This window comes from Trypanosoma equiperdum (genome assembly GCF_001457755.1).
Source record: "Trypanosoma equiperdum strain OVI genome assembly, contig: ctg_974, whole genome shotgun sequence".
Taxonomy (NCBI): domain Eukaryota; phylum Euglenozoa; class Kinetoplastea; order Trypanosomatida; family Trypanosomatidae; genus Trypanosoma; species Trypanosoma equiperdum.
The window spans coordinates 3743-25028 of record NW_027124947.1 but is presented as its reverse complement, the minus strand read 5'-3'; the positions used below and the strand labels follow the sequence as shown (position 1 = coordinate 25028).

The window sequence follows — 21286 nt, the reverse complement described above, 5'->3', positions numbered from 1 at the left end:
TTTTTTTTTTTGTTTGACACTAATTGTTTTTTTTGTCACTATTGGTGTTGCCGTTTTTACTGTTATTGTTTGTTTTGCCGTCTAATTTGACACGCCATATTCCATCACGTTTTTGTTCTGTTGTCGTTGATGTTGTCCTTTTTTTTTTTTAATCAGCGTCAGTTCTCATCCCGTGTCCCTTCTATAGCTTGTAACAGTTTGTTTCTTTTTTCTTTTTTTTTTTTGTTGTCGTCTTTGTTTCAATCGAATTGGTGAACCGAAGCCTCCACTTTATTTTGTGTCTTTTTTTTTTGTACTTAGAAGAAACGTCCAATAACCTTGCGTCGTACATTTGGTATTTTTATACCATTATATTATTGTTATTTAAAGAAAAAAAAGGAGTAAAAGTGAGTGTTTAAGGGAAAGAAATGACAGAGAAGGAAATGATTGTGAGGAAGGGAAGGGAATGGAAAAAATGGGGAAAGTTTAATGCATGCGTATATATTTATATATATATATGTATAAATATATACGTAACTTAGATTTAAAATAGAATACAAAAAAATTTAAAAAGAAAAGCACATGAGATAGAGAAGGCTTCTTGTTTGTTATACCTTTACCCTTTTTTTTTCTTTCTCTTGTAGTTTCCCCACCACCCTTTTCTAGCATCGAACTAGTTTCCTGTCATCACACCAATTCTTCAGGTGCATGCGTATGTGAAAAGGGAGAAAAAGAAGGAAAGAGAAGGGGGATTTCTATTTACCTTAGCCATCGGCTGTTATTGTTATCATTAATGCTGTGATTGTTTCCCTCTCTCTCTCTACTTTTTTCTCCCGCTTCATTCATCAAGTTGCATGTATTTATATATATAAGTATATTTATACGTGCAAAAGGTGTTCCTACAGAAGTTTATGTGTTTTTTTTGTGTTTGTGTGTGTTGTTGTTGTTGCGTTTCTGTTGTTGTTTTTGCTCTAACTGGTTTGTTCTACTTCTTTCGTCCTTGCGGATGCACACGCTTGGCAACAGCCGTTTTTTTCTGGCTCATGCATTTTCTTTTTTATGTCTATTTATCCTTGCCCTCTCCCTCCTAACTGATGCCCTTACGATTTTGAATCGCATTTGTCTCTGTTTACTACCCATCTTTATTATATGTGTGTGCGTCTGCTCGTGCATTGTGTGCCCATTTTTTATTTACTTAATTTCACGCACTGCATTCTTCCTTTTTTGTTTTGTTTTGCTTTCATTCTCTCTGATGTTATTTCTGTCATTTTTAATTGTACTTCCTCTTGTCTCTCTCTCTCTCTTTCCCTCTTTCTCTTTCTCTGGTTTCTTCTTTCTATAATTCCTTCGCATACAAATACATTCGCACGACATCACCCTGCCTTACAAAGATTGAAACATATCAATCACTAGGTTCTTCACCTTGCAAAACTAATTTAGGACACATAGAAAGTAAGCAAAAAGGGGGGAGGAGGTAGGCAAGGAAGAAAACAAAATTTTCTCTTCATTTTTTTCCTTTTTTTCTTACTTTGGTCTTTAATTATTATTATTATTATTTGAAAATCAACCATAGGCTTTGTCGTTTTAAGGGAAGCTGTACATTCCCTTCACGACATTTTGATCACGTGAGTAAATACCGTCTCGCATTAACGAATATTGGCGTTCTCGTCACCATCCCATAGAAAAAAAAATCCACAAAAAACGCACAAAACTCTTCTGTTGTGTCTGTTTGGGTGTGTGTTACGGCGACGTTCCTATTTGGTTTGTCCCATTGTGTTAGGCACATATAAACACATAAAAATACACACACCCACACATCCGACAAAAACGTAACGAAAGCAGGATCGAAGTAAAATTAAGCCAACAGCAACGCAGGAAAGAAGGATCACATTATCGGCGCTACATATTCCTAAAGCAAAACAGGTAGTGCTAAAACATTTTAGTTATCTCCCCAAATTTGTTCCGCGGTAGTGGCTACGGAAGCGGACGTGAAGAAGAAGCGGATATTATTGGTTGTTTGTACGCCAAGGAACGCATACAACACTGCTATTGCGCGCAGTACCTCGCAAGGGTGTTACGGTTGTTTGATTGGAAACATGAGCTATACTAATCAGTGCGTGAGACATGGACGTCTGAATCTGTCTACTTTACTTGCGGTGATTCTGTTGGTTATTGTGGGTAAAGCAATGGCCACTGTAGAGTTCAAGCTTACAGATGCTGTGCAACTCTCACTACATCAAACCGCACAAGTAGAGTTCAGCAAGGGTTCCAGTGATGGTAATGATGACATGAAGTTTTCTAGCACTGATATGTTTTATTTTGTGCGACAGGAAAATGCCAAAAATTGTAATAGCAAACCAATTCCAGATGATATCTTCAACGTCTCTACTGTCGATCACGACGGTGGTAATGCCAAGGGGGCGTTCACAGTGCGCAGTAGTATCTTTACTGTGGGAGATAAATACGGTGTATGTTATGTGTCTGGTAACAAGACCTTCCCTGCAAAGCGTGTGGATTCTGGAGGAGATGGCTCTCAATTGGATGTATGGCCAAGTCTTTACAGGGATTTTTCTTTGAGTGTAGAACCAAGTCCTCATGGGTTGGGTCTCTTCCGCCTCACTGTGGAGGAAACAGCACAGAAGGGACGCCCCGTCAACAGCGGCTTCGGTGGAAACCGTACCATCTTCCTTTTCCCCTGTGGAAATGTGGAGGAATGTAGTGATGCCAGTCATGTCTCAGAATTATGTGCCAAGGCAAGTGAAGACACCATCGAATTGAATGAGCTGGAGGGTGTTGGAACAGGAAGGATCACGGGAACCTTCTCCCTGCAACCGTCGTCGACCAAGAAAACCTTTGCCATCTGTGTATCATACTGCGGTGCTGGAGCAGAGGCATGTAGCAACCCCTCACATCAGGAAAGGTCATACACCGCAGTTGAGGACGGCAAAAAAGACAATACCGGAGCAATCATTACTTTTGAGGCCACTAATACCAACACATACAGCACAATACCCGTGAGACCACAGGCACGTGAGGAAGGTTACCTGCAACTTCATGGTGGTAGTACTCCCACTGAGGGAGATAAAATAATAATTGTACAGAAAGATTCGGCTTGCTCAGACAAAGCGCCGTTACTATATGGTCTACAGGTTGGAAAAATTAGTGTTGAGAATGCGATGGCGAGAGTCAATTTTTCAACTAAAATGCTTATTGATGATAAAATGGAGGGTAATGTATGCTATTACAATCATTCCTCCAACGAATGGAGTAAGTTGCGAAGGATTGGCGACGGTGACGAATCGCAGGAATCGTATTTTACGATAGAGGTACTTCAGCCCACATCCTTCACAGTGGTATCACCCGCAGTTGTCATTGGGCAAAGGGTGGAAATTGAGCTTAATGGCACGGGTCTTGATGCTACGCGGGACTCCGCCTTCGTGTCATTGGACACGTGTGGGGATCACGAAAAAGATGGTGTGACAAGGTTTAACTGCTCGTTAAGGAATGGGAACACACCAAGGTGTCGAGTTGTTGTAGACCCTGATTCAAACGGTGGTGGCATGCTGAGAGTGTGTTACCGAAAGAGTGGGTCTCTGAATGCCGCTGAGGTGAATGGGAGAATCACTATCAACGACCGCAATCCCTCCTTCGAACTCGCACCGTATCCTCTGCGTGGTGGACAAACGGGTTCCATGACATTCCATGGGCATGATCTCTCCGCTGCGGATACAGTGTATTTCGTTTCTGTTGATACGGAGTGCACTCATGGTATGCAGTCCAATAAATTCCGTGCCGAGAACGGTTTTGAAGTGGAGAAAGGAACAGTATACAGGTACGATGTTGTTGGTGAGGCGCACCAATGTCTGAAAGTGTGTTATTACATCCGATCACTTGGTGTATGGTCTGTAGCACGCCCGCAAGGCACAATGGAACCCACAAATGGCAATTGTGGGAAGAACCATTTATATGTGAGTGAGTATGATCTTCGTTTCGAACTACCAGACGGTAAGCTTACTCTCAAGGAAACGGCCACTGTAACACTGTCATCAGGTATCATGCCCTCCGACATGAAACTTGTGCGCTCATGGGAGAGATGTGTTTTCCACTTCTGCCTAATTAATAACAGATATACATCAGCTTGCGAGTTGCCGCAGAATGAAGATGACTATGTCTCTGCGCGGTTTGAGAATTCAGTGAGTATTTTCGGTGCCTCAACCAACGTGGAGTACATCCTGTGTGCAAAGAACGGTGCGGAAACGTATATACCCGTGTTGCATAAAGGCAGGGAGTTGTCAGCAGCGAATATTGTATTTGAGGCGGAAGATCAGGTGGTCAAGCACTCTGGCCATAGTCCTGATGTGTGGCGTGTTGGTGAAGTATCGCTGAATTCGACATTCAGAGGCCGAGGGTTAAACGCCAGCGAGGACACAGTTCTTGTGTTTAAGGACGATGTCATGCTCGGTACGAAGACGAAGGTGTGCCCACCATTGAGCAATAAACCGAATACCGTCCTGAATTCTACAGCGCTTTCGGGAAATGACAGCACAAGTTCCGTTGCTTTCCGATACAGGGGTTCGCACGCACTCTACACTGGAGCGGTGGTACATCTATGCTACGTATGGGGTGGTGGCAAGCATGTTACATACACTGAGTCCATTCAGTTCTCCGAGTCGCAGCCTTCCAGCATGAGCGATACGCCAGCAGGTGATGATGCAAAGCGGGCTGGGCTGCGTGTAACGCTGAAATTTCACTCTAATACGTCTGTACTGAGGTTGGGAAGCGAAAGCGTGCACTTTTACAGGTTTGTAAACTCTTCGGGTCCACGAACAAAATGTTACTGTGATGACGATTGCCCTGAGAATGATCGCGTGACTTATCGGGATGTGGCGCTGGTAGCGGGTGAAGATGACAATACCACCGTGTGGGAGAATCCATCTGGGTTTGACAATCACGGCTATGGTGCCATCTACGTAGTGTGTTACGCCTCATCTCTCCGAAACAGCACAACATACATGGGCAAGGTAATTGTTGGAATGGCACAGCCGACCTTTTACGAGGCGACAAGTCAAGGCGGAGTTCACCGCAGTTACCGACCCATCACCATCGGTGTTACGCAAGAGTGCGTGAAGGAATCATGTATCAAACTCACAGATGACCATCGTGTGAAGCTGATCCCGGAAAAGAAGAGATGCCACAACCTTGTGGGAGATGTGGAAGGTGAAGCAGGAGGCGTCGTTGGTGACGTGGTCGTCACAGATAGGCACTACAAGGCTAATGTGGTTGTGAACGATCCCGGAAGGTACCGCGTTTGCTACGGCATTGAAAGTGTGTTTACTGAGTTACCGCAGTCGAGTAAGTACGAAATTTCTCCACTCACCGTTAAAGGCCCGGAGCCGAGTGGGTTCACAACCATACCCGAAGCGCCCTCCGCAGGACAGTTTCTCACCATGAAACTGGAGTGCGATCAGTCCGTCTGCTCCGCATGCATCCCCATCCGGCTGATTCCAGGAAAGGATTCATCGTGCTGGGATGATAAAACTAAAGGTATCACCAGCACGAACTGTGAGGGCTCCGTAACAACCATAACGTTCCCCTACACCTATCTGGAAAAGGGAGATTACCGCGTTTGTTACGGTGACGACGTTTCACAAAGCCACATGGTGCCCAAGTGGCTCAACGTGGGCCCGGCGAACCCGGCTTTTTTCACCCCGTCCCATTACAGCTTCTATGCGAACCAAGACACGCCTATTGTACTAGAAGTGAAAGGAAACGACCTCTCACAAGAGGATGAAATTTTCATCCTTCCGGGCAGCGGCATTTCCTGCCACGACCTGCAAAACGACGGCGCGCGGCCGGCTCGCAAGCTAAGACGGTTGTTGAATGGTGAGGCTGGGGCGGCCGGTGCACACATCGACACCGATGGAGTTCTGGCTAAGTGGAGCTTCGTTGCGCATGAATATTTTGAGAGCGGGTTAATACACAACAACACTCTCTGCGATCAGCCGGGTACATCTTGCGCGCTCCAGCTGTGCTACAAACGCAGTGGCACAACTTGGGCTCCTGTGCGAAGTCGGAGCGGGAAGAATATGACGCTTCTGCCTCCCAACCCTTCTGTTGTTTCATTTGACAACAACTCCGTTTCTGTGGGAATGTACGGCACCTCAACTGTTAACGGAACTGAACTTACCGAAAAGGATGAAATGGCTGTACGGCGTAGGGACTGTAGTGGCGAAACTGTGACGGTGGGTGTTGGGACTCCCATTGTGAATGATGACGGGACGCAGTGGGCTCGTGTTGTGCGATTTAACGGAACCTCGGCTGATGGGTATGTCGCGTGCTACACCAAAGGGGGCAACGTCATGCGTGTCGATATTGATAATAATAGGGGAAACTTTACTATAAGAGAAAATGAATTGCATTACGAGCTTCGTGGCTCTGGCGTATCTCCCGAACACCAACTGGCTCAGTACGAGCTTCTAGGCGTGTCCATTGGGCCTCCCGACGAAGGTATGCAGGCAATAGAGGCCATCGATCTCATTGATGTAAGCCAAGAGTGTAATTATGCGCCGTTCTATGAGGCTCATGAGAAGGATCCTGAGTTCAACGTAACAATTAAACTTGAGCCGAACACGTCCGGCTTGTTTTTTGGGAGACTTCGTGTTGCACCGTCAACTTATGCACTTTGTGTGAACACGACCAGCTCATTGTTTCTGGTAAGGACGACAAGTGCGGGGAAAACGCTCTCTGTTTTTAATGCGACGCCATCAGAATATTCACTGAAACCCGTAATACCGTTCGTGGGACAGTCAATCAACTTTACATTCTTTTCCACCGCAAATCTGCGACTTTCGACGGAGGACTCTGTGCGTATAATCAACGGAACGCTCTATGAGTGTGGTTTGAAAAACGTGACATCCGTTGGCGAATACAATGTAACGACTGCAGAAGTAAGGGAAGGGCAAGTGGCTGTGGCGACGGATGTCAGGTTTACCAGCGAGTACGTTGGGCAACGGCTCACTGTTTGTTACCGACGCAATGGTGGGTCGTATGCAACTGTGGAGGCGGATGACAAGTTGGACCTCAACATTGCACCAATTGAGCCCATTCCCAGTAAATGGACCTCTGTGCCTCTTCAACCGCAAGCCGGTCGGACGCTTGTGGTAACATTCCACGGAAATGAATCAAAGGAGGACATGCTGTCACCTGAGGACGAACCAAAATTAATTCTGAAAACTGGCAGTACATTTGAACCCTCATGCGATGACAGTGGAAATGTTGTTGGAGGCAATGTTACCATGGATGGCATGAATTCCGTGTGGACTATTCCTGCCGAAAAGGTAAGGGAAGGAAGTTATGTCGTGTGCTACACCTCTAAAGCGTTCGGAGCGACCCTTCGTGTGAAACCCGATATTTTGGAGGTCTACGAAACGCAGTCACCCAAAAGCGTTAGCGTTGGCGAGGATGGTTCCCTTACAGTTTTTATCGGTGAACGCTTTTACATGAAGTTTGAAACGGATGTTTCTCTAACACCAGAATTGGTATACGAACGGCAGTCAACACCGGCAGCGAATGACGAGGTACTTTTATCGAAGACACGCGACTGCAAGAACCCCCTCACAGCCTCAAATGTAGCGGCTATACCAAAAGACTTTGGCTTCATTGAGAAAAAAGACGATCCAAAAGGTGCCTACTTGCATCTCGTAATGGGAGGGGAAACTGAAATGCCTGGCGAGTTTTACATCTGCATGCGGCGTAGTAATCGAGGCAGTGACCAGGCGTTTTTTGACTTTGAGACGATTGGTGACCTTTTCTCTCCAGCTTTCATCAAGGTAACCGAGGCACCAATATCGAACTTCACGATTCGTCCTGCAGCTCCGCGTGCGTGGGTTCCCCAAAACACTCTGAGTTTTACTTTTGGTGGCCGATACAATAACACGAACTTCTCCAGCATTTTCTTCGTGACGAAGAGCGAAAGCAACAGGGTGGACAGTGACCTCATAAACAACTGCTTTCGTCCTACAAAGAATGAAGCAATCCCAGACGGAAATATACAGCTTCTTGAAGAAGGCTTACAGGTTGATACCTCTACGGGAGTTATGAGAGCCCCATTCGAAAACGGTGGCAGTTACCATCTCTGCCTCCGCGTGGGGACCGACGAAAAGTCGTACGCGGCTCCAGTGTACGGGTTGCCTATCACAGTAAAGGATCCGTCTCCCAGAAATTTCACCACTGCTGAAATCCTCCTCGTCAACATGCCGTTCCAAATTACCTTCGAGGCGACGGACCCTATCTTTTCCGAGAAAGAATTAATGCAAAATGATGTACGGTTGGTCACCGTTCAGAACGATGATGTGACGGGAAGCGGCAGGCCGAGTTGTGTCAACAGGACCCAAATAGAGGATATTAAAGTTGCCAATGGGAAGTCGTGGACGAGAGAAACGGATGAACGTGCGAATTGGACCACAACCGTGAAGACCAAATCCCACCTCCTCGTATGCTTTCGCGTAAGTGGACAGGATGAATACTTTTCTGTACCGAACTCACGGGGAGGACACATCTTTTCTGTTGGTCTAAGTGGAGCGCGACGCTACTTTGTGGATCCGAGTACTCCATACATGGGGCAACAAGTGAACATCACGGTGTTGGGGAGCAGATTAGGCTCTAGTGACAGGATAAAGGTGGTTGAAGTGACAAAGGAGGAAAGCGAGAATGCTAGCGACTCGGTATGCTATGGAAAACCATATGAAGCGGAGAGTGAGAACGATGGGGGTAGTCCGAACCACAATGGGGGGCATAGCGTTAACGTGGTTAGTCCCTCCCAAACGTGGTATCAGCTGCGTGTTAACAAGAGCGGAAGGTTCATTGTGTGCTATAAAAACACGGCTGTTTCCAGCGAGTGGGATCGGCTGCCGGATCTGCCGTACTTCGATGTTGGGGAACCGCATCCAAGCGGCTATGAGTTGAGATCATCATCCTTGTATGTCACAGAGCAAACTTTACTGAACATCACCGACACCGAGGGGAAACTTGCGCACGGTGACAAAATTAAGCTTGTGGAGCGCACTGAAGCGTCCAAGAGATTTGTGTGTACAGAAGAGGCTTCCGGAAGCAAGGCAATTGAAGTGCTGGAACCTATAGGGAGTCATAGCAATGCAAACGCAGCGGCATATCGTGTGTGCGCAAAAGAAGCCGTTACTGTGGCGGTGTGCTATGCGCTGAAAAATGGGACGTGGGCCGAAGTACCAGCGCAGTCATCCCCTAATAGTTACGTGTTTAAAAATATCACATTCTCTGCTAGCCCCTTCAGCGGCTTCATCTTTGAGCCCGAGTCGCCCCGGCCGTTTGAACTTTTTCAGCTATCATTCAACAGCAGTGTTGTGGATGTAAGTGCCGATTTCGTGAAATTTGCACAAGGTCCACAGAGGAGTTGTGACCCAGATCCGCCTTTCGTTGCACCGGCTTTTTACCACAAAAATAGCACACCAAACAGATTTTCCGTGGCAATGGCGAAACAGGGATCCTATCAGCTGTACATCGGCACCAATGAATCCAAAATGGAAAGGGGTATCGCGCATCAAGATCGCATCACCATTGCACCGTGCAACCCATGCGGCTTCGCGCCATCATTCGGCTTCATTGGCAGCAATATTACCTTGAAGTTTAAAGGTGCTAGTAATGGGAAGGTATCTGGCGGAAAGAGTGGTCTCAGCCTCAACGACACCATTATCCTTGCGAATGTTACATCAGAAGGGGATGGAAGATACCCCTGTGATTCGCCGGAGGGCCCACTTGCATCAAAAGAATGGAAGGCAACTTCCGTTGACCACACATCCGGCACCGCAACGTTCCTAATCCCTTTGGAAAAAGATGAACGGTACGTCGGAGACTACTACATTTGCTACAAGAGGGCTGATACGCATCTAGGTTACTCCTTGGTTCCCGTTGGGAATACTCTGAACGAATCCACGTTCTCAGTTTACCCTGACTTCACATCGACAATGGAAATGTGTCCATCTCAACCTTTATTTCTCGAGACCATGACGTTTACGCTATCTTATAAAGAGGCGATCTATTCGAAGATTCTATTTACCAAAGAGGATGAATTTTCGCTTAGGCCGCAGGGCATGGATTGCAGCGGCTCCACGACACCTGAAGCGGAAGATGTGATTCGACCAACCCTCAACAGTTCGGTGGTGGGCAAAGCACAGTGGGAAGTGTCTCTGCCGAGTGGCCACAGCCATCAGCAGTACACATTATGTATTAAACCGCGGCATTTTGATAGAAACGTTGATGTAACGCCTAAAGTGCTGTCTGTTAACGCGCAAGAACCAAGTTACGTCGTTTCGGAGCCACCCCTTTCCCCATCGCAGCAAGGTCCATTCAAAATGTTCGTTTACGGAAAGAGTCTAACAAGTGATGACACAGCCTACCTGGTCGCAGCTACAGAACCTTGTAATGAGAAATGTGGGGAAACTTTAGCGCCAACGCAGCTTCCGGGAGCAGAAATGAAGCAACGGTACATGAACGAATCGCTTGTTGAGCTGACAGTGAAGAAGATACCCACTGAGGACGTGGCGTTGTGCTATCGCCGCCAAGGACGGGGGCTTGTGCGGTCTGCGTACTTCCTTATGCATAATACCATCCCGTTTGATTACGTCTGGGATTTTGTTCCCCGCGTTGGAACGAGGCCTAAGTTAACCTTTAGGGGTAATCAGCTGTCCGAAGGGGACCGCATGGCGATCGTGAAGCATGGCCGAAATTGTGATCCAAATCTTGCGGATGCCGTCGGCATATTTTACAGTTTGGGTGCAGACTCCAGTTGGGCCACCTTTTACCTGCCTCTCACCAACGCTGGCGCAGGTCTGTACACCGTTTGCTATCGTCGCAAACACTTGCAAGACTACGTGCAGATGCGACAACCGCTGGAAGTATTTCCCGGAGGCCCCTCAAGGTACCAGACAAGCAACAACCCGATGCTTGGAAGAGCAACGGAGGTGACTTTTCCCAATGATACGCACCAGCCCTCCACGGGTGACGAAGCGATGATTACGTGCCCCAACTGCAATTGTTTCGACGGTGAATCTGCCGCGCTTCCGTATGGCCAATCATACGGAATCGTCTCTGAAGCTGGGGGTAATATTAAACTGCGTGTGGGCATGGAAGCGGCCGGTGAATATCCCGTTTGCTACCGTGTGTCGGGAAGCGGGTTCGCACAAGTTGGGGCAAAGCCCATTACTCCAGTGCCCAGATGGCCAAATGATGCCAAAGTGTCTCCCTCACCAACATATCAAGGCCAGCGAGCGAAGGTAAAGGTACTGGGAACCACAGCCGATGAGTTGACGGTTGGGAAACCATTTGAAGACGTACGCACCACGGGTAGTGTGATGATTGTTTCTGCAGAGAGAAAGTGTTGGGAGACGTACGAAGCAAACGGAACGGGAGTTTTCTCCCACTGCGAGAACGTTAATCTTACTGACTCTGGCAAGGATGAATGTAGTCTACACGTGCCTTCGCTGGGCCCCAATGTGCCCCCACAGGAGACTGTTTTCCCGCTTGATTACACCGTGTGCTATAGGGAGGCCAACCAAAGTGAGTTCGTTGCGATAGTACCTGAGGAAGGCAATTTGGCAATTCAGAAAGCAGACCCATCATCTATGGAGACTCACCCAAAACTTGTATCAAGTGGAATGAAGAATATTAGCATGAAATTCCCCAACGCGGCACCTGGTGACACGGCCTCCATCGTCAAGTTTGAAGGACCTACACTGAATATCAGCACCCCCTGTGACAATACAACAAATGAGGTAGCGGTTGCCGAGAGCGCTTACCCAACGTATCTGTTTGGCCTTCCGTCAGCTCTTGAGGAAAAGTTGTTGGTTGTGTGTTACACAAAGGCGGAAGGTACGGTGGCAGAGGTGCCGCAGTTGTTGGAGTTGCAAGAGCCTAACCCATCCGGATGGGAAACTATCCCACCCAACGATACGGTGAGATTTCGTCAGTATTTCAATATTTCTTTTGGGGGGGTCGGACTTGACCCAGCGGAGGACAGCGTCGTATTCAGTGATGAACCGTGCGATTCGGTTTCCTCACTCAATTCCACCTCCCAGAAATTTTACCAACGGGTAGGTCAATTCGCCGTCGCCGAAAACGTGGAGGATGAATCGCGCTTAACCACTGTGGCGCAACTGGTGGCGCATGAAGATGTTACGCGGGTGTACGTTTGTTACCGCCGCGGTATGTCATGGATCAATGTTGGTTCTCCTTTATCACTAAAGGACCCTGTACCCCAAAGGGTGAACTTCACACCACCTATTGGCAAAGCCCGTGTTGGACATCACATTTACATTAAGCAGGAAGATGGCAAAACCATCGATGGGATAAAATTCGATGTAATCTCTGCATCTGAGCCTTCCCCTCAGTCATGGTGTCACAACTACACCGCTGAAAGCGTGCTGGAACCACATCTCCAGAAGGTCAACGAATCATTTGTGGAAGTCCCTGTGTGGAGGACGGGGGGACCTGTACGTTTGTGCGTGCGAACAAGCGGGGGCGAGTCATCGGACGTGTCGCTCACACCCACGGGAAACATTTCGGAATTGCACATTCTGGGCCCCAACCCGGCGTCGTTTCAATCGGAGCCCGCGCCTCCTCGCGTGGGGCAGCAAGTAACACTCAGGTTTAAATTGGTCGACGAGCCTGGAGAAGAGGATTTGGTGCGTATTGCCGTGCCCAACGCAACGGTGGGGTGTGATAGCGCGCAAGCAATTGTAGGTTTGAACGACACACTAAGGGTCACAAAGTCTGGAGAAAATGAGTCTGTGGTCACTTTAATCAGCACCAACGACACATGGAACTACTCAAGTTTTGTAACTCCAGGACGTTACTCGGTTTGCTACTACAGCGCCAATGAGGGACAGTGGAGCCTGATTGGTGGTTCAAGCACAACCGGTGAGATTGAGGTTAGGCAGATGGCTCCGAACTCGTGGAAGTTGCAGTCGAACGAGGCACCGCACGCCGGCGAGTCGTTTATTCTACAGTTCAATGACTTAGAGGGGGCTTTGGATGCCACAGGTGATCTTGCTTGGGCCGTTCCTAAAAACATGTCGTGTGGTGATCCTCTCGGCAAAAATTGTCTGGACTGCATTAATCTCAAGCTGGACAGGGATGCGTCAACCAGCAATACAACGTACACAACTCCTTCGGTCTCATTTGTGGGTGGGGAGTATAACGTCTGCTACCAACTGCGTAATGCCACGCCCATACTGCTGCCCGAATCGCTGACAATTAAGTCTAACGGTGTGAAATGCATCATGGAATCTAATGTGACGGCGGGAGAGTTTCAGAAGTTGACATTCTTTCTTGAGGATGGTGCCACGGTTGGTAATGAAACTTGGCGTGTCTCGACCTATGACCCAAATGTGCTGGACTGTAGCCACAACTTTGAGCCCGATTTCGTGGAAGGGCGCTCCGGCTATCCTGTGAAAAATGAAACGACTATGAGTTACGATGTTGAGTGGCCCGTTTCGATGACGAAAGAAAAATATCGCATTTGCTTCAACAACAGTGGCGTCGGACAGCTCGTTTGCCCATGCACACGATTTCTCCCGTGGGGAGGTGATTGTTACTTGTCGGTATTGAAACCCAAGGTTGCGGCAAAGATAAATCCCAAGCCAGTATACGTCGGACAGACGGTAAAGTTGAATTTTTCGCTTACGGACGGAACAACGGATGAGACCCTCAGCAATGTAAAATTTGTGAAGTACCATGATGGGTTGACAGTGTGTAACAACGGTAGTGGTGATACACACCGGCTCTTTGATGAAAAGAGTATGAAGGGGGATTTGACTGATAATAACATGGAAATTGAGCTGGACCATTCACTGGGGCCCATGGAAGTAATAATATGTGCGAACCTTAGCAGCAGCTCTCACTTCACACGTGTTTCCCTGGAAGATGAACCAGCGTCATCGCAGACGTTGAACGTACGGCCGTATCTGAAATTAGGGACTTCCCCTGAGGAAGAGCACATGATTCGGGCAGGGAGGACTCTTCAACTTACGTTCGGGCACGCTTCTCGTGAGGAAGATGATGTTGTTGGAGATGATGATGAAATCACATTCGTGCGAACCCCAGAGGAGTGCAGGGAAGCCAAGATCAGTGGAAACGTAATCAATAACTTTTATTCGGGTGAATGCTCCTTCAGCGCCCTTCCTGCAAAGGTGAGGCAACCAAACAACGACACGAAAACATCGTCGATTGTTGCCACGTTCGAGAATAAAGCTGAAACTGGTTTGTGGTATGTTTGTTACAAACTTCAAAGCGGGACGTGGGCGCCGGTATTTCCGCCAATTAACCTGTCAGCTTCAGCGGTCCAGGGTTGTTCGTATTCTTTCAACGGAGAGGCAAGAGAGAAAAAGGAAAGTCGGAGGGTCTTGCAATATGTGAAGACAACAATTCGTCCACAGGCAGGAGCGGAAGGAATTTTCAATGAGGGGGACAAGCTCCGAGTGGTTCCCAAGAAAACACCCTGCTTTGAAAGTGACGACACGATCTTTGAAGCACGTGTAACTATGCAGAGTGGTGCAGTTGCTGCATTAACACACGTGCAAAAACCCGGTGATTACAAATTTTGCTATCAGTATGGTGACACCGATAGTGAGGCTGTCTCTTGGAGCCCGGTGTGCGAAGCGTTTGACGCAACACCCCGATCACCGACGGTGAAACACGACGGCTGTCTGCGGCTCGGCCAGACCTTGACATTCAACTTAATGCACAGCGAAAAATATACGTTTAATAGGGAAGAGGTATTACGTTTTGTCTCGGGGAATGATGAGTGTATAGACGTTAACGGCAAAGAAACATACTCCACAACAGTGAAGATAAACGGAGCAGAGCAAACAATCAATGGAACGGCAATTGCGTCAGAGAACACCTCATTTACGACACCACCGGTGTACCTGGGTAACGGAACCCAGTCGCTGCGCCTTTGCTACAAGGACAAGGACGGAAATCACTTCCTGGTTCCCTTCGATATGAACGGAACCGACTTGCTAGACGTGGGCGTCAGTGGTAGTATCATTTCATCCGTATCAAAGCAGGGGTCGTTAGTCGTAGGTGAGCGGCCACTGGTGTCATTTATCGCTACCACAGGAAGTGTGGATCATGACCCTGGACTGAAACCATATGGACCGAGTGTACCGTTTCCATACGAGTATGGTCCAGAATACAACGGTACCTTCGACGTTGCTACCGCGCTCGTACTTGAGAACCCTGCATCTGGTTATGGTGGGTATTGCTTTATGCGCAAAGCGTCCGGCTCTGGTGTCTACGGAAATGCAACCAAAACCGTCGGAGCAATTGAACCCAAAAATAAAGGAACATACCTGTTTTGTTATAGATCTGTTGGCTGCAGTGTCGAAGATGTAGGAACAGATTTTAGGGTGTATGGCCCGAATCCCACGAACTGGACATCCAACTTAACCCCCATTCGTCGAGGGCAGTTGTTCGACCTGGATTTCGACCCTAACAGTGAGGAAGATGACTCGCCGTTACTCTCCGAAGGTGACCTCTATGCAATACAAAAGGAAGGAATATCTTGTTGGAACTTATTGGAAAATGAAGGGGCTGCCGTGATAGCAAAGGGGGATCGGACGAAGGCGCACAACATAATAATTCATTCGGAAGCGCCGTCAAATGATGACAAGCCAAGTGAAAAGTTTGTTGTTTGCTACAGACTGAAGGAACATACATGGACAGAGGTGGCGAACAGACCCCTCGTGGTTGAGCCTGCGAATCCCTCCAGCTTCAATGTGAAGGGCGGTGCAGCCCGAGCTTTGCAAGTTAATACGATTGAGTTTCGCGGGACGAACCTTGGTAAAGATGACCGTGTGAAGATCGTACGCAGCAGCGACTTATGTAGTAACACCTCTGAGCCGCCTAACGGGATTACGCCCCATCCACGTGGGAATGGCAATTCCGTGTCCGGTGCATCAAGTGGATGGCCGGTTGCGTCTGCCACAAGTGATACAGCTCTCATAGTCATAAGCTCCGAAACGACGGGGGTGTACACTGTGTGCTACCGCCTTGCTGACGACGCTGCATGGACACGAGTGTACGGAAATCTTACTATCCTGCCGCGCATCCCCGTAACCGTATCACAGACGCCGGAGGAAGCGGCAGAGGGGCAGCTATTTACTCTGAATTTCACCGTCGGTGACGAGCTGCCCAATGAAGGGGACGGGCTGACGGAGCATGACCAAGTAAAGTTGTATGTGGGGAACGTCTCGTGTGCTCAACCTGGGAGGGATCCAGATGTAATCGCAACCTCGCCGTCTCGTACAGACCACCTTCCATACAATCTAACCTTCCAGATGGCCTCAGGAACAAGGGGGGAACAAACGCTGTGCTACGTGCGCAACGGGTCTGTTGTCTGGGGTTTTGAACCTATTACAATTCGCCCTAATCCATGGAGTCTCATCACTCACCCAATGGCACCAACGCCTACGCGGGCTAATCACTTGGTCAGCATGGTGTTCACGGGTTTTGGACTTGCATCAGGACCTGAAGGAAAAGCAGACGAGGTGAGGCTTGTTTCTGCTCGGAACCCCCGTGGGGACGAGTCCTGTTACCAGGAAGAATCAGATAATTTGGTGCATTATTATCCGCTGGAGGCGAATGGAACCCATTCTGTGCAGACGATACGCATCACACCGCAGTGGATGGGGTCGTATTGGGTTTGCTACAAACTCAACGGTGGTAAGTTCCGCATGATGCTGGATAACGATTTGAAGGTAATTGAGCCAGATCCCTTTCATGCCATGTCGGCGAAAGGGAGCACAGTCATGGATGGTGAACTAACAACTTGGGCCATTATGTCAACTTCACCCCCTCCGGAGACAGCGCTAGTTTTCTACAGCTCCGAACGGTGCAACGACTTTCGGTATTATGAGGATCCCGGAAACGCACTTGGGGAGTTTCCCCATGACGTGGCATATGTGAAAGGTTCGTCGGCATCACTTCGTGCTAGAAAATCAACAGGGGAAGATGAAAGCCTCTCACTGTGCTACTTGGAAGGTAGAGTAACATCATTACTGGTTGAGAAGGCGATGCGGGTGATACAAGGTACTCCCCCTATCTTAAAAGAACCAGTACAGGCAATCGCACGGAACATATTCAATTTCACGCTTGATGTCGACCCCACAGACGCGGACTATGTTGTCCTCGTGGATAATCCAGCAGCTTGTGTTGGCCTGGATCCACCAGCGTCCTCTAGCGACCTCTTCACGTATTTGGAGCCTGCGAGTGGAAAAGTAAGAGTTACGACAGCAGTTGAGCGAGAGGGTGCGTATCATATTTGTTATTCACATCCCACAGGTGATTGCCAGGTAGGCGGTTCCCGTGAATGTGCTCGTGTCGTGGGTACCGTAATTGCTACCGCAGCCGACCCGTCCGGCTGGTCGATGGATCCAACTACCGTTTACACAACTGACTTGTTGCAAATAAAGCTCTCGAGGCAGCACATCAACGCACTACTGGGCTTCAGAAGTGTGTCCCCACCAATTGCCGAAGAAACCTTGTGGTTAGTACCCCTCGAAGATAAGGAGACAGCAAATATGAAAGACGTTGCATTGGCTTGTATGTCAACTGTGCATGGCGGAGGTACGCCGATGCAACCCAGCGTACATCAGAAGGATTTGTGGACAGTTCGAGTAATGCACGAGGGGTCGTATGGGCTTTGCTTCTTACCCATGGGAATGGAGTTGCCCGCAATTTTCCCACCAAGGTCCTCCCCTGGACCTGTGGTTCTCCCATCCGTTGTCGAAAATGTCACTGTTTTGACAACCCCATCCCTTGGAATCAATTCCCTCTTTAATTTAGAGGGAAAGGGACTGACCACGGACGACGAAGTTGTAGCTGTAGGGACATCTGGAGTAACACCCCCGAACGACGTTTGTACGAACACGACCTATAAACCGCGTGTTAACGGTAGCTTTGCAATGAAGAGAGGACAAGGTTTGCATTCCCTGCTAGTGGAGTTTCAGTTCCCAGTCTTGGGGCGATACGTTATCTGCTTCAGATCGAATGCTTCTACAGGGGATATGAAACTCATCACCGCCGAATCATTTGCGGTGGAAAACTCGCTACTAACGTTTAATGTCCTTACCGTTCCCCTCGTTAACACCCCTCTGGTATTGGAGTTCCGGGGCGTTGGGCTGGTCGAGGAAGATGAAGCAGCGCTCGTTGCAGATACTGGAAAAAAAAATGGTGACCCTTGCAACACCGGTAAGTTTAAACGGGTGGATAACGTAAGTGGTGACGGCGCTACTGCTTTTTATAACTCTACACCACATGAAGCCGGAAACCACGTGGTGTGCTTCAGAAAGCAAGACTCTTATATCCTACAGCTCCCCACACCGATTTCCGTCGCCGACAGAACAGCAACTAAGGCAGAGTTTAGAACTCAACCCGTGTGCAAAGCCTCCAAGAAGTGTTCGCAGCAGCCACTTGTAGCGCTCGTGAATTCTTCGGGAGGTGCCGCGTCAGACCCGACTGCCACTGTTTATATGCGTCTGAAAAATGAGGAAGGAAAATACGTTGATGATTTGCTCAGCGGGGGAAATACCTACAGCGACAAAGATCACAGCACGTTCCAGTTCCTTGAGCTTGCCGTGTCAGAACCGGGGACGTACGTCATGGAGGCAAACTTCAATCTTAGTGGTGGAGTGACTATTCGTGGATCTTCTTCATCGTTCAAGGTGGATAGTGACCCCAATCCTGTAGACCCGGCAACTCTCTCTTGTATTCCCAAAGATATTATTCCACGCGCTACCTTGCCAGACGGGACGAGTGACATGAATGTAAATGTATCGTGCAAAATCACCGCAGGGCCCAATGGCTCTCCTACATCTTACATCGTAACGGTGACTGGTGGGAGCCACACCGAAGTCACACCGGACAAGCCTAGCGGAGGACCCCCAACGTACAGCTTCACCGCTTTTCCGCCCCACGACGACCCGAAGACCGAGTTAATCTACATCACCGTTACGGCAAACGTACCGGCTGGATCTGTGCCTGTCAAGAATTCTCCGGTGCGGATGTTCATTGGGTCTAAACCTGAACCTGAAAGCACGCTCCAGTGTAAGTCGAGTACGGTAGGGCTGCCTCAGCCGTGGATGGTGCGCCAGAAGGACCAACTCAAGTGTAGTGCGCAAGGAAAACGGAAGATTAACGGGACTGAGGAGAATGTCGTTGCATTACCCAAGTACTTCCATTTTGTGAAGCAATATAACAATGATTCAGCCACGAATAACCCCATAGCCATAGGCAGCCACCCGGACAACGAGGAAGGCGCGTACTTGTTTAACGTGTCCGTAGATAATATATCGCAGTCAATTTCCGTTTTGGGTTCAATTTCCAACGACGACACCAGCGGTGTGCAGACTCCAATGAAGGGAAGCCCGGCAAGTTTTGCTGTGATTGGCGATCCGAGGAAGGGTGAATCTGGCGTTACATGTGTTTCAAAGCGGACAAGTTCGGAGCACTGGTACTCTCCATCAGAACAGCTTCGTTGTACACTCACCCTGGTCGCGGATGGCAAACCGGTTTTGGGCGTGCCTCACGATTTCGTTGTGAATACGCCCGGCGGAGGCGACGTAAAACCAGATGATGTTAACGCATTGGGATCGACACTGTATTATTCTGGCACCGCGCCGCCGGCCCCCACTGCAGACATGAAGACGACGGAGGGGCCCGATTATCTACTTAGTTTCACGTTCCTATACAAACCCTCAGACACCCCCGTTGCTTCCACGTCTGCAACTCTTGTGTTTGTGCGCGCAGTCACAGTGCATAACGAAAGCAATAGCACCTTTACGTCTCTCACGCTAGCCGGATCGGGATTGAGCACCGGGCATCGTTACGGAGCGAGGCGCACTTCTGACTGTAGTCAAGGTGTGGAAGCCACTTCAATTGTGAAACCCGCAGAAAATGAGTCAGGTTCCCTTCACATGCAAGTTAATTATGGGGGTGGGCTATTTTACCTTTGCTTCGCACCAAGCGATCGCACAGAGAGTTGGGGAACGCTAGTGAATGGGGTGGTGGACAACTCGGCACCGGGGGATGCTCAATTGGACACCTGGTTCTTCTTACTTATCGGAGGAGTCATATTACTTTTCGTTCTTCTCGTATTACTAGTTGTCCTTGTTTGGCATCTTTGCAAGGGGATGCGTCGGGACTCTAAAATGCTGAAGGATTTTGTGTACATGAGGCCCCGTCCCAACGACCGTTTCACCAGCGCGGCGCCCGGTACGCCTGCAGCATCTCAAGCGCTTAACGCTAGTGGAAAGGTTCGTTCACTGTCATTGAGGAAAAATAGTGGGGGGAGAAGGAACGGCAACCACTCGCGCACCGATGATGGAGTAAACGAAAGCGCCAACACCAACTACTCGGTGGTGGAACAGGTTAAAGCTGATCCTGCCCCGATTGTGATGCCGAACACGAAGCAAGTAAAGGAAGTAGCAGCAAAGAATCCGAGTGGGGATGGATCCAAAACTGGCAGCACAGAAACATATGAAATGAAGATTATTCCAACGGTACCCCCGCCTAAGCCCCCACCTTCTGAAGCATCAGCATCTGATGCGAGTTTGAGAAGGGAGCAATCGACAACCGATAGGCAAGGTTCCACTTCAGTTGGGAGTGCTTCCACGGCGCAACCGAAAGACGACCAACGTGGTTTACCTCCAATACAACCAAGACCGCCACAATTAGGTTCAGCCCAGCAACCGAAACCACTGCCATCCATCATACCAACGACTGATGCAACCACTACGGACACCATAGGGGACAGTACAAACGGGAATCATTCATGGGTCGGCCCCTTTATGGTAATGGGTTACACATCGAGACCAGTCATTAACCAGGCACAACAAAACGACGACCTGCGTAAGGGTCCACCACCAACACCTCAATCGAAAGCAAATGACACAACAGCAGGGAACAAGTCGTAGCATTATAAACCTTAACCAAGTTACAACCATGGGAAGGGAAAGAGATGAAACGGAGAGTTAATTTTTTAAAAAAAATGATAATAACAGCACTGCTGACCATCATACTGTGGCCTTTGAGAAAGGGAGGAGGGGTCCAAATGAAAAAGGGTCTACGCGTGTACACGTATAAAATATGGCAACCCAACATTTTATTTTTTACACATTCCGTTGTTGGGGCGGAAACTGGATAGAATGAAATAGAAATATTGAAAAATATACCAATGGTGAAGGAATGGGGACGATAAAAATAAATACAAAACTCT

At 48.5% G+C, this 21286-nt stretch overlaps 1 protein-coding gene and 1 pseudogene across 2 annotated transcripts; both read left to right on the top strand.

Moving 5' to 3' along the window:
• The first annotated feature begins 2075 nt into the window (after positions 1-2075).
• Positions 2076-4967, top strand: TEOVI_000842800:pseudogene (annotated as a pseudogene). Its single transcript has one exon. A coding segment is annotated over exon 1 (2892 nt).
• A 1098-nt stretch (positions 4968-6065) lies between these two features.
• Positions 6066-20984, top strand: TEOVI_000842700 (uncharacterized protein; the record flags this gene model as incomplete). The annotated part of the gene is made up of 1 exon (XM_067227422.1): positions 6066-20984. The coding sequence occupies one exon, from the start codon at positions 6066-6068 to the stop codon at positions 20982-20984; it is 14919 nt and encodes a 4972-aa protein (XP_067083523.1).
• Between the last annotated feature and the right edge of the window lie 302 nt (positions 20985-21286).